The following is a 13,961-nucleotide window of genomic DNA, read 5'->3' as shown; positions in this document are numbered from 1 at the left end:
TTGCCGTAAAAATGGATTCCACTTGAAAAGTAATCCTGTTTATATCATCATGTTGTATGTAGCCACTTTTCAAATCGAAAATTGCAACTTTAAAATAACAGCTCCAGTCCAAACTGACGCTTAATACGCTGATCTTCGTGTCCTGTACTGCTCATTGTGTCTTTCTCTCGTTCTGTATTGTAAAGGATGGGGATGGCACTGCTGATTTCTTTTCCTATATAACAAAGGATGGTCAACAGCGGCCCTAACAGTTCATCTTCCTGAACTACAGAATATTATGAAGGATTGAAAATGAGAACAAGTGGGTTCTATTTTAAAATGATTACATTTCTTTAAATGATCAACGCTTGCTTCTTTCATAACAACAACAACAAGAAGAACAACAACAATAATAAAGATAATAATAATAATTTCGTTTAAAAGAAAAAAAAATACAGTAACGTGATAAACTCAGCTGCTTCAAATTGTTGAACTACATTGCGTCAACGCCTTTTTATATGCCATGAACTGCCCTGATGTGTCATTGTAATTAATGCACTGAATAAAGGAGACACGTTTTATGTAAGCATCTTGGGTGTTTTTAAAACAATTGAGTCATGTTTTAAAGTGAACTGTTAATTTAACTCAATTGTTTAAGTTGCTGCCAGAGCAAAACATCGGTGTGCAACCAATGTCCACTACTAAAATAAGTAAATCCAATCCATTTTTTTCAGTGCGGAAAGAGGAGCTGTTCGTAGTGCTGAATATGGACAGCTCCCACCAGAAAACAGGAAAAAGATCACCCCCCCTCCTTGCTCATGACTGATTTTTGTATTATATACATAATATTATATAGGCACGGAGAGGTAAAACATAGAAAACTAAAAACAAAATACACGAAACCTGGGCTTTTAAGAGTTGGCGAACCCTCACCAATGAACATTAAAAAGCCCCCCACAGAGGTTCATATTTAATACATGAATATTGATTACTATAATATTGTGGTTTATGGAAGACTAACCTCTAGAGGAGAGTCTGGTTCATCCAGGATGCTCTTTTCACTCTGTATCCGCTGCATCGTTCCTGTAGAACTGGGGTCCATTATCAGCACGTTCTGACTACCAGCTCTGCCGAACTTACAGTCACTCTTTCTGGAGTCAGTCGTCCTGCACACCTCGTAATTGTACACATGTGGCAGAGTCCCTGTGCCCAAAGTGTCTGAGTAACGTGGTGGATAATATGGAATGACAGGCAGGTTGGAGTGATACAGGATGCGAGACTGTCTCCACCTGTAGATTTTGACTGATATGATAACCACTAAACACGTGATGAAGAGGAAGGAAACTACAGCCAGAGCCAGGACCAAGTAAAAAGTCAGGTTGTCATTGTACTCCTTGTCATGTGTCAACTCAGTGAACTCCGATAGCACTTCAGGGAAGCTATCTGCCACCGCCACGTTAACAATGACTGTAGCTGAACGAGAGGGCTGCCCGTTGTCCTCCACTATAACAGTCAGTCTTTGTTTGACAGCATCTTTATCAGTGACTTGGCGGATAGTTCTGATTTCTCCATTCTGTAAGCCCACTTCAAACAGCGCCCTGTCTGTGGCTTTCTGCAGTTTATAGGAGAGCCAGGCATTCTGTCCAGAGTCCACATCAACAGCCACCACTTTAGTCACCAGATAGCCCACATCTGCTGAACGAGGCACCATTTCAGCCACCAGAGATCCACCAGTCTGGACTGGGTACAGAACCTGAGGGGGGTTGTCGTTCTGGTCCTGGATCATTATTTTCACGGTCACGTTGCTGCTGAGTGGAGGAGAGCCTCCATCCTGCGCTTTTACGCGGAAGTGGAAATCTTTGATCTGCTCGTAGTCAAAAGAGCGCACTGCATGGATGACTCCACTATCAGTACTAACGGACACATATGAGGAGACTGGCACTCCGTTGACGGAGGAGTCCTCCAGTATGTAAGAAACACGGGCATTCTGGTTCCAGTCAGCGTCTGAGGCTTTGACTGTAAATATAGAGAGACCTGGCGTGTTGTTTTCTACAATGTAGGCCTCATATGAGCTTCTCTCAAAGACAGGTGCGTTATCATTAACGTCTGAGATCTGTAAGGTGAGAGTGACGCTGCTGGAGAGGGAGGGCACTCCCTCATCAGAGCAGGTCACAGTGATGTTATACTCAGAGGATCTCTCTCTGTCTAAATCACTGTCTGTTATTAAATTAAAGAAATTATTTCTTGTCAATTTTAAAATGAATGGTACATTGTCGCTGATAAAGCATTTCACGTTCCCGTTGTCTCCGGAATCTAAATCCTCAGTATTAATCATCGTAACGACCATATTGAGTTTAGCGTCCTCTGAAATCACAGTTGATTTGGACATTATGTTGATTTCAGGTTTATTGTCGTTTACATCGAGAACATCAACAATCAGCTTACATGAGTCTGTTAGTCCTCCATCGTCATTAGCACGGAGATTTATTTGAAAACGTTTTGACTTTTCAAAGTCAATGGTTTCAATTAATGAAACTTGCCCGTTTTCCTCATTTACATAAAACATTTTCCGGACATTGTCTAACGTATTTGTGATTGAATATGTTATTTTACTGTTAGAGCCTTGATCAGCGTCTGACGCTGTAACAGTAGCAACGACTGTTTCTTTAGGTGAATTCTCAGTGACTGTAGCTTTGTATGTTTTCTGTGTAAAAACCGGCGCATTATCATTAACGTCTAAAACTGTAATGAGAATCTGCATTGTTCCAGACATCTGTGGCTCTCCTCCATCTACAGCTGTTAACACGAGAGAGATCTGCTCTTGTTTCTCTCTGTCTAAAGGTTTCAGCAGTACCATCTCAACGTTTTTGTGTCCATCAGGGTTACTGTGCAGTTTTAGACCAAAATTTTCAGTTGGTTTTAGTTCGTATTTCTGGAGATCATTAATACCAACATCCAGATCCACAGCCCGTTCCAGGTCGAATTTTGCTCCTGTTGCGGCTGATTCGCTAATTTTGAAATTCATTTCGCTTTTTTCAAAGGTTGGTGCATTATCATTAATATCTATGATCTGGACTGTAACCGTATAAAATTCCATCGGATTCTCCAAAAGGATCTGAAAATCCAAAGCACAAAGCGCTTTCTCTGTGCACAGTGCCTCTCTGTCTATTCTCTCCTTGATGAGGAGGACTCCTCTTTCTCTGTTCAGCTCGATGAATTGGTCGCTATTTCTGCTATAGATCTTGGCTTTTCCTGATATTAAACGTTTAATTTCTAAACCTAAATCCTGTGCTATATTTCCAACTAAAGAGCCTCTTGCCATTTCCTCCGGAATCGAGTAACTGACCTGCCCAAAGACTGGGCCGAGGGAAAGGAGAGAGACAAACAGCAGTACCTGCCGTTTCATTGTTCTTTCAGATTTCGCACTCCAACGTGGATTCACAACCTATATTCCACACAACAGAAGATATGTATTCCAAAGTCAAAACCTAAGTGTATATTCCGGTCAGCGAAAGCAAATCTCTCCAAAATAAAAATCTTTCTTCAGTATTTATCCTCCTTGATCAGAATCGCTCGATCTTTGTGCGTCGTGTTCCCTCTTTATAATGTCGATGTTACATGGGCGGTGCTGCTACAAACATGGTCTCAGTCCTCAACACTCTGGTCAACAGCGGCCCTAAGAGTCCGCACTATAAAACTGCAGAATATCATCTAAAATTCATCCGCAGGACAACTTACTGTCAAATGTGTGCAAATTCAGTAATATCAGCCTACAGAATCTTTAACACTGTCATTTGGACTTGAAAAAAGAACAATCGAGAATTTATTGTGTTTAATTTCGAGTATCACAATAACAGTATATTAGGAAAAATAGGCAGTAACACAGACTATGATATTGAGTTATTAAAGCTATCAAAATAGAGTGTTGAAAAAAACAAGTCAGCCAACTGTCTGAACAAGGAAAATGAGAAGGGAACTAATGCGTTTTCTGAAATACTGATAATTGTGAACAAATAAAGAAATAGGAACTGAAGACGATAAAATACTCTGGTATTTAAAGTATGGACACCGCACCGAATTTTTAACATATGGAAATGAGGCTATAGGAAGCAGTACTACTAATGTTGCTATCCGTTGTTCTGAAGTTAAAGAACTCGATATCTGAAGCACACTGACTACCATCAGATGCCTTAAAAAAAAGTCATTTATAAGACCTGTTAGGGTTGTTCTTTTTTGTTGTGAAGTTAAGCACGAAGGCAGTGATAACATGTGACATAAACTGAAACGTATATTAACTGTTGTAAAGGCTCACCTTTCAACACATTCACTTCACCAGATGCACCTTGTTTCTTTTCCTCACCTTTGATTGGGTGTGGTGCTTGGCCTTAATTGCACTCACCTGTCACTTGTTATATAAGGACTGCACTCACCTACCCCTCACTCTTTCTTCACTCCCACATGGGGCGGCAGCTGAGGTGAGTTTCTCTTTGAGTCTCCTGAGTTCATGTATCATTTTGAGTTACTTAAATCATACTTTGTCCTTTTTAGAGAGAGCAGTCCATGTGTGTCTTTCTTTCCTTTATCCGTTATACAATAAAACAACAAAACCTGCAAAGATTAATGACTGCTTATTTTCATTCTAATCGGATGAGCCCATGATGACGACTACTGAAACCCTGAACCAACCTTCCTCCAAAACATGGTCCTCCGAGCCGGAGTAGCGTTAGCGTCATGGATTCAAAGCAGCCATTGACTGAAGGTTTGAGAAGATCCAGTCGTGATAGTCGACCTCCTGCCTACCTGCAGCAGTATGACGTTCAGTATCCTGGAGCTAGAAGAGCTACATGTGAGACAGAGAGCCAAACTGAATGCCAGCATAGTGACAAAGACACACATGGGCCGCAGGATCCTGTCGGAGAGTCAGAAAGACAACCAGAGACATCCCCTGCTCCTTTACCCACCAATCAAGATGAGGTGATGAGGGAACTCCTGATGACAATGAGGGAGATTAGGCAACTCATGATTCAGTTATCTCCTCCCCATTCTCGCAGTTCCTCCAGATCTTCAATTCACACTGTCTCTGATGAAAGCAAATCCTCTGTTTGCGGTTTACAAGCCATTCCCCAAACACATCAGCAACATGAGCAGTTCCCAGTGATTGATCCAGCAAAAAGTCAATCACCCTCTCAGCCCCCCCAGGTTAGCCGTCACTCTGGTGCAGTTCTGGCTGCTAGCCCTCCTTTCCCTAATTCAACAATATTAGATGCTGCAGTTCCTTCAAGTGGTTTGCCTAGACCAGTTTTTCCTACACCAGATGAGACTCCTTTTAATTTCCTGGCCACGCCACTGCAAGGTCCCCACCAGATTTCATGTGTTCAACCTGCTGTTCCTCTAGATGAAGACCCAGCTCAACCTCTCGTTTGCATTCCAGAACCAAGGCAGCACCCTCCTTTAAAGCAGCAACCAGCTACATCTGATGGTTTGCATGCACAAAAACCTTCGGTACCCATTACTGCTAGTTCTAGTCACCCTGTTAGCACCAGAACACATGTGTATAAACTTGAGGGTCCTTCTTTCCCAGACCTTACCAGAGAAGATGAAATCCAGTATAGGCTGTTACGAATGGCCCTTACTAACCTGCTTGACCCTCATGAGACAGAGCATTTCAAATATCATGTCCTTCTTGATCACCTGAAAGTAGACCAAGCTAAACGGTTAGCTATTTCCTTTTCCTATGCTCCTGACCCATACACTCAAGCCATCAAAGCTCTTGATGAGCGTTATGGGCAACCAAGACAGCTAGCATTGAAAGAGCTACGGAATATACTGGAGCTTCCTCCTATCAGAGCAGGTGATGGTCGGACTCTGGATAACTTTGCTCTTCGTGTGCAAGCTTTAGTTGGTTTGCTTAGCACTATGGGTGATCAAGGACAGACAGAACTAAATTGTGGCTCCCATGTCGATCGCCTACTTGAAAAGTTGCCCGCAGAGCATTCCAGTCGCTTCAAACGGCACATTTACAGGGAACAAGGAGATATGATGTATGACTTACCTTTGTTCTCATCCTGGTTGCAAATAGAGTGCAAGTGTCAACCAAGAAAGGACAGTCCTGTTTCATCCTTTAACCAGCCACGACCTGCCCATAAGTACACCTCTCCACTCACAACAATATTACATGGAACAAATGCATCCGATCCTGTACAGGCAGTTAAACCCATCATAATGACTAAGGCTAAATGTGCATATTGCTGCTCACCTAAACACCACATTAGCAAGTGCCCTGAGTTCATTAACAAGACAAAGGATGAGAAAATAAAGTGGATAAAGAGAAACAAACGGTGCTGGCGTTGTGCTAGAACTCATCAGGCTGCGAAGTGTGATCTGAGGAAAGCATGTGCCACCTGGAAAGACATCTACAGATCCTATGTGAGGTGAATCAGAGACCTAGAACTGAAACTAATCCTGTAGTGAGGACACTGTACTTTGATAGACCTAGCGATCGCCCTATTGTACTTTTAAAGGTTGTGAAAGTGCTCCTGCGTAATGGCAAAAGAACCCTGGAAACATATGCAATACTTGACGATGGCTCCCAACGTACCATGCTTCTGACATCTGCAGCTAAGCATCTCCACCTAACTGGGAAAGCTGAAAAATTATCACTCAGAACTGTCCATCAAGAAGTTGAAACCATTCAAGGTTCTTGTGTAAGTTTCCAGATTTCTCCCATCGCACATCCAGAGAAAACTTACACAATTAACAATGCCTTCGCTACAAGTCACTTAGCACTTTCAGACCACACCTACCCCGTATCATCTCTTCAACGGAGATACAAGCATCTTCAAGGTATCCCATTAACCTTCATTAACAAAGCAGTTCCACTACTGCTCATAGGCTCTGATCATACCCACCTTATTACGCCTATTGCACCAGTTAGACATGGACCATTTGGATCCCCTGCAGCAGTCAAAACCCACTTAGGATGGACACTCCAAGGTCCAATCACAGACTTCCAACCCCAGAGCAGTTCCACGCATGCCCAATGTTTATTCACATCTTCCAGTTCAGGTTCAGGAGAACCGCTCCAGCACATCCTTGTGTCCGCTGATGGCTCTGAATTCATTCAGCCACCTCATACTCTACCATCAGCAGTACCTATGTCGTCACCGGCAGTGCCACTATCACCAGTTCCACCACCTGTGGCTGCCATTCCGCCAGTGGTCAGGGCGCTGCCTGCTCCTGCATCACCTGGTCCTGCCTCTGCCAAGCCCCGTACATTGCCCCCAGCACCTGCAAAACTGCCCAACGGTCTGCAGGTCTGGGCCTGCCGCTGCATCCCATGCGGTTGGCATTTGGACCTGCTTTGCCGCCACCGCTGGCTACATGGTCGGCCCCCTGAACTGTCTGGCCTGCATTGTCGACCCCCTGAACCTATATTAGACCTGTAGCATGTCTGATTCCTCTGCTCCCGCTTTGTGAAAAGGAGCATCTCTGATCCTTTGAACATATTTCTCAGTAGAAATATGGGGGCGGCTGTTGTAAAGGCTCACCTTTCAACACATTCACTTCACCAGATGCACCTTGTTTCTCTTCCTCACCTTTGATTGGGTGTGGTGCTTGGCCTTAATTGCACTCACCTGTCACTTGTTATATAAGGACTGCACTCACCTACCCCTCACTCTTTCTTCACTCCCACATGGGGCGGCAGCTGAGGTGAGTTTCTCTTTGAGTCTCCTGAGTTCATGTATCATTTTGAGTTACTTAAATCATACTTTGTCCTTTTTAGAGAGAGCAGTCCATGTGTGTCTTTCTTTCCTTTATCCGTTATACAATAAAACAACAAAACCTGCAAAGATTAATGACTGCTTATTTTCATTCTAATCGGATGAGCCCATGATGACGACTACTGAAACCCTGAACCAACCTTCCTCCAAAACATTAACACATCCAACATAGCAGCTACCTTTGAGATCTAAAATGTCATTATCAGCAAAGAGATTTTTTTAGTGAATTTAAAACATCTTACACACACTTAAAATATATTAAAGCCATCTAACCTCTAGAGGAGAGTCTGGTTCATCCAGGATGCTCTTTTCACTCTGTATCCGCTGCATCGTTCCTGTAGCACTGGGGTCCATTATCAGCACGTTCTGACTACCAGCTCTGCCGAACTTACAGTCACTCTTTCTGGAGTCAGTCGTCCTGCACACCTCGTAATTGTACACATGTGGCAGAGTCCCTGTCCCCAAAGTGTCCGAGTAACGTGGTGGATAATATGGAATGACAGGCAGGTTGGAGTGATACAGGATGCGAGACTGTCTCCACCTGTAGATTTTGACTGATATGATAACCACTAAACACGTGATGAAGAGGAAGGAAACTACAGCCAGAGCCAAGACTAAGTAAAAAGTCAGGTTGTCATTGTAGTCCTTGTCGTGGGTCAACTCAGTGAACTCCGACAGCACTTCAGGGAAGCTGTCCGCCACCGCCACGTTAACAACGACTGTAGCTGAACGAGAGGGCTGTCCGTTGTCCTCCACTATAACAGTCAGTCTTTGTTTGACAGCATCTTTATCAGTGACTTGGCGGATAGTTCTGATTTCTCCATTCTGTAAGCCCACTTCAAACAGCGCCCTGTCTGTGGCTTTCTGCAGTTTATAGGAGAGCCAGGCATTCTGTCCAGAGTCCACATCAACAGCCACCACTTTAGTCACCAGATAGCCCACATCTGCTGAACGAGGCACCATTTCAGCCACCAGAGATCCACCAGTCTGGACTGGGTACAGAACCTGAGGGGGGTTGTCGTTCTGGTCCTGGATCATTATTTTCACGGTCACGTTGCTGCTGAGTGGAGGAGAGCCTCCATCCTGCGCTTTTACGCGGAAGTGGAAATCTTTGATCTGCTCGTAGTCAAAAGAGCGCACTGCATGGATGACTCCACTATCTGCACTAACAGACACATACGAGGAGACTGGCACTCCGTTAACGGAGGAGTCCTCCAGCATATAAGAAACACGGGCATTCTGGTTCCAGTCAGCGTCTGTGGCTTTGACTGTGAATATAGAGAGACCTGGTGTGTTGTTTTCTACAATGTAGGCCTCATATGAGCTTCTCTCAAAGACAGGTGCGTTATCATTAACGTCTGAGATCTGTAAGGTGAGAGTGACACTCTTGGAGAGGGAGGGCACTCCCTCATCAGAGCAGGTCACAGTGATGTTATACGCAGACTTTGTCTCTCTGTCTAAATCACTGTCTGTTATTAATGTAAAGAAATTATTTGATGTTGATATAATTTTAAAGTGATCATAGTCATCCAAAAAGCATCGGACTTTGCCATTTTCATTTGAATCTGGATCTTGGACGTTCATCATCGTCAGAACAGTGCCCGGTTTAACATCCTCAGCTACAGTGGAAGACGCTGACATAATATTAATTGCTGGTGGGTTATCGTTTGTGTCCAGCACCTCAATCAGAACTTTACACACATCAGCGTTACCGCCTTCATCTGACGCTTGCACATCTATTTCAAAATGGCGAAATTTTTCGTAATCTAGTTCTCCCACTAATGTAAACATCCCACTTTTTTCGTCTATATTGAATAACTCTAGTGCTCCCTTTGGAGCATTAGAAATTGAGTATCGCACCTGCCCATGTAGACCTTCATCGGCATCAGATGCGGTCACGGTCGTGAGAATAGTCCCTTTAGACGAATCCTCCTTTACATTTGTCTTATATTCTACTTGAGAACAAACAGGCGCATTGTCATTTGCATCCAGAACGGTCACAATAATTTCAATGGTTCCGGAAAGCTGCGGATTACCACCATCTAAAGCAGACAACACTAAAGACACACGGTCCTGCTTTTCTCGATCGAGAGCCTTCTTTAAAACCATTTCAACATTTCTACTGCTACCGATCCGATAAGGATTTAGAATGAATATGTCACTTTGACTAAGCGAATAGCCCTGAAGCCCGTTAGTGCCCACGTCATCATCAATAGCTTTTTCTAAAACAAATTTCGACCCAATTTGAGCCATCTCGCTTACATCAAATTTCATTTTGCTGTTTTTAAAAACTGGAGAATTGTCATTAACGTCAGTGATCTCAACAGTGATGCTATAAAATTGCATAGGATTCTCCAAAATTATTTGAAAATCAAGAGCGCAGGGCGTCGTCTGCCCACAGAGCGCTTCTCTGTCTATTCGCTCTTTTATTAGAAGGACTCCCTTTTCTTTATCGAGCTCGACGTGTTCTGTACCTTCTCCTGTATATATACGAGCTCTTCCTGATTTAAGTCGTTTCACATCTAAACCTAAATCTTGTGCTATGTTACCGACCAAAGATCCTTTCGCCATTTCCTCAGGAATTGAGTAGCTGACCTGGCCAAAAACCATGCAGAGAGAAAGAATCGAGAAAAATAACATTAATCCGACTTGCCGTGTCATTGTTCAGTCAGACAGTTTCCCTTCCAAACAAAGAAATGTGGAATCCGTTATCCAAAAAAACAAAAAACAAACAAAAAAAAAAAGATTTTAGACACAAACTTCAGCAAATAGAAACAATAAAAACTCCAATGAATGCTGAATAGATTCCTGGTGTCTCCGACTTTGATAAAATCTTCATCCAAACTGTGCCTTTCTGATATGTTCTCCTTCCTCTGTGACATAACGAGGTGGTGGGAAGGTACTGCTGTAATATGCACTAAAATCTCAGCACACTGGTCATCAGCGTCCCCGTGAGTCGGATGCACGGAACTACATAAACTATTATACACAGACATTCTTTTTTGGCTCATGTTTCATGCGATTGATTACTATATTTGGTTAGATATGTGAACACTAGAAAGAAATAACTTGGTCCATAAGACAGTGAAATGTCTTATTTGTGTTGCAGAAGAAAAATTTGGGTATTTTGATTTCCTGCTTTATATCCAGACAGAAACGAGAGCAAGCCAGCTATCGAAACAGATCAAAACAGGACGAGAGACAATAAAGCAAAACACCAACAAAGTGCGCTGAATTTTGCTTTCTGTGGTACTTACTGGCACAAAACGGAAAGACAACAAAAAAAGCATGTTTAACATTTAAAACTTAAATCCACATGAGCAATTATTAGTTTAAAACATTATTGTTTTCAAGTGTTCATTCTAAAGTCCATAGCAAAAATTATGTAAATATTAAGTAAATGGCTTATTATTGTGATTCACACAAAGTATCAACGGAAAAAAAGAATACACAAAAATCTTTAGACTGTTATAATGCAAAAAGTGCAACAAGGATTTGACTATAAAATGCAGGACTAAGTGCAGCAGGTGCATTGCAATACATTCCATGTACATCTACCCCATAACGAATTAAGCAGCACTTCAAATGGGACGATTAACTTTTAATTAAAGGAGCTGTCAACGACTTATGTTTCTGAAAACATCTGATGAATTACCATGACGCAATTGAATCCATTAAAATACACAGACACAGGTTATGGTCAGTATTTCAGGACCTCACCTCTAGAGGAGAGTCTGGTTCATCCAGGATGCTCTTTTCACTCTGTATCCGCTGCATCGTTCCTGTAGAACTGGGGTCCATTATCAGCACGTTCTGACTACCAGCTCTGCCGAACTTACAGTCACTCTTTCTGGAGTCAGTCGTCCTGCACACCTCGTAATTGTACACATGTGGAAGAGTCCCTGTCCCCAAAGTGTCTGAGTAACGTGGTGGATAATATGGAATGACAGGCAGGTTGGAGTGATACAGGATGCGAGACTGTCTCCACCTGTAGATTTTGACTGATATAATAACCACTAAACACGTGATGAAGAGGAAGGAAACTACAGCCAGAGCCAAGACTAAGTAAAAAGTCAGGTTGTCATTGTACTCCTTGTCGTGGGTCAACTCAGTGAACTCCGACAGCACTTCAGGGAAGCTGTCCGCCACTGCCACGTTAACAATGACTGTAGCTGAACGAGAGGGCTGCCCGTTGTCCTCCACTATAACAGTCAGTCTTTGCTTGACAGCATCTTTATCAGTGACTTGGCGGATAGTTCTGATTTCTCCATTCTGTAAGCCCACTTCAAACAGCGCCCTGTCTGTGGCTTTCAGCAGTTTATAGGAGAGCCAAGCATTCTGTCCAGAGTCCACATCAACAGCCACCACTTTAGTCACCAGATAGCCCACATCTGCTGAACGAGGCACCATTTCAGCCACCAGAGAGCCACCAGACTGGACTGGGTACAGAACCTGAGGATGGTTGTCGTTCTGGTCCTGGATAAATATTATTACAGACGCATTGCTGCTGAGTGGAGGAGAGCCTCCATCCTGCGCTTTGACTTTGAATTTAAGTTGTTTAATTTGTTCATAATCAAACGAGCGTACTGCGTGTATCACTCCAGTTTCAGAATTTATTGACACAAAAGAAGAAACTGAGCTTCCACTGACTTCAGCATCGTCTATAAAATATGAGATTCTCGCGTTTTGATTCCAATCATGATCTCGTGCGCTGACTGTGAATATTGACCCCCCCGGGACGTTATTTTCAACGACATAGGCCGAATATTTAGGTTTGGTAAAGAGCGGCGCATTATCATTCACATCAGAAATTTTTAGATGCAAATTTGTTTGTGTAGAAAGGGGTGGTGACCCTGAATCGGTTGCAGTTATTGTTATATTGTATTCAGGTTTTGTTTCTCGATCAAAAGCTACATCTGAGAGCAAATTGTAATAATCGGTCAAAGAAGACTGGATTTTAAATGGGAGATTAGAATCTATTGAGCACGTTATATGACCATTTCTTTCTGAGTCTGCATCTTTAACATTAAAAACAGCTATAGTTGTACCCGGAGAAACATCCTCTGAAATGATGCTCGAAAATGACATTATACTTATAAGAGGCGCATTATCATTTATGTCCAGGACCTCAACGACAACTTTGGTTGCATCACTCAGTCCTCCCTGGTCTTTGGCGATCACTCTTATTTCATACTTCTTGTCTTTTTCAAAATCAATGTTATCAACAACAGTAATTTTTCCGGAGGAACTATCAATTTCAAATTTTTCCGCGGATTTCCCCTTTACGTTAGAAAACGTGTAGGAAACCAAGCCATTTGAACCACTGTCTGCATCTGAAGCATTCACTGTAGTTATATAGGTGCCTATTGGCGCATTTTCTGCTACAGTAGCTTTATATAGCGATTGATTAAAAACAGGAGGATTATCGTTGGCATCAAGAACAGTGATCTCTATGTTCACTGTACCAGATCGCCGTGGAGTTCCTCCGTCTACTGCAATCAGCTTTAAGGAGAGGTGTGGGTTCAACTCTCTGTCTAAAGGCTTCTGTAAAATCATTACAGCGAATCTAACTCCGTCGGCGTTAGAGAGCTGCTTTAAGACAAAATTATTATCAGGGGACAAAACATAATTTTGCAAGCTGTGAATTCCTGAATCGGGGTCATATGCGCTTTCTAAATCAAAATGAGAACCCACTGTAGCAGATTCACTAATTTCTAGTTTAATCACGTTACTTTTGAACGTCGGTGCATGGTCGTTTATGTCTAATATTTCTACTGTCACTCTGTGCAGTTCAATGGGATTTTCTAAAATAATTTCAAAGCTTAAACTGCATGGCATTACGTCTCCGCAAAGCTCTTCTCGGTCAATTCTCTCCTTCACGACTAGAATCCCTTTGTCTGCCTTCAGCTCTGTGTACTGACTGGTTTCTCCGCTCACGATCCGGGCCCGGCCAGAACGGAGCCTTCTCAGATCTAAACCGAGGTCTTGTGCTACATTACCGATAAGAGAACCTTCCTTCATCTCCTCTGGTACTGAATAACGGATTTGGCCTCTGATGGTGGAAATCATGAAGACAAAGATGAAGAGAAGCCATGTCGTTGTTTCACACATCAGCCGTTTTCGGAATGGCTGCTGCTGTATCCCCATGTTGCTACTAAAATAAATCCAAAACACGACTTGAGATCAGTCGGTCACACATAA

General features: G+C 42.8%; 3 protein-coding genes and 1 pseudogene across 26 annotated transcripts in view; 1 reads left to right on the top strand and 3 right to left on the bottom strand.

Moving 5' to 3' along the window:
* The window catches only part of LOC113036849 (protocadherin gamma-C5-like), a 271,126-nt gene that overhangs the window by 119,378 nt on the left and 137,787 nt on the right, over positions 1 to 13,961 (bottom strand). The gene's annotated exons all lie outside the window — the stretch shown is intronic.
* LOC145420571 (protocadherin beta-16-like) lies at positions 986 to 3,694 on the bottom strand. The gene has a single exon (XM_080289900.1). It carries the CDS (start codon positions 3,383 to 3,385, stop codon positions 986 to 988), a length of 2,400 nt encoding a protein of 799 aa, XP_080146026.1. The 5' UTR covers positions 3,386 to 3,694.
* LOC113025243 (uncharacterized) lies at positions 4,324 to 6,414 on the top strand. Its single transcript, XM_026172780.2, has 2 exons — positions 4,324 to 4,454; positions 4,528 to 6,414. Exon 2 carries the CDS (start codon positions 4,711 to 4,713, stop codon positions 6,412 to 6,414), a length of 1,704 nt encoding a protein of 567 aa, XP_026028565.2. The 5' UTR covers positions 4,324 to 4,454; positions 4,528 to 4,710.
* Positions 7,198 to 13,907, bottom strand: LOC145420562 (uncharacterized; annotated as a pseudogene). The gene is made up of 4 exons (XR_013901888.1): positions 11,481 to 13,907; positions 11,302 to 11,314; positions 8,034 to 10,441; positions 7,198 to 7,407 (listed from the first exon to the last, which is right to left on the bottom strand). The product of XR_013901888.1 is annotated as an uncharacterized LOC145420562 (transcript).

The sequence above is a fragment of the Astatotilapia calliptera genome, chromosome 2, assembly GCF_964374335.1.
Source record: "Astatotilapia calliptera chromosome 2, fAstCal68.1, whole genome shotgun sequence".
Taxonomy (NCBI): domain Eukaryota; kingdom Metazoa; phylum Chordata; class Actinopteri; order Cichliformes; family Cichlidae; genus Astatotilapia; species Astatotilapia calliptera.
Note: the sequence above shows the minus strand (reverse complement) of the source record. Positions and strands in the feature narration are given on the sequence as shown.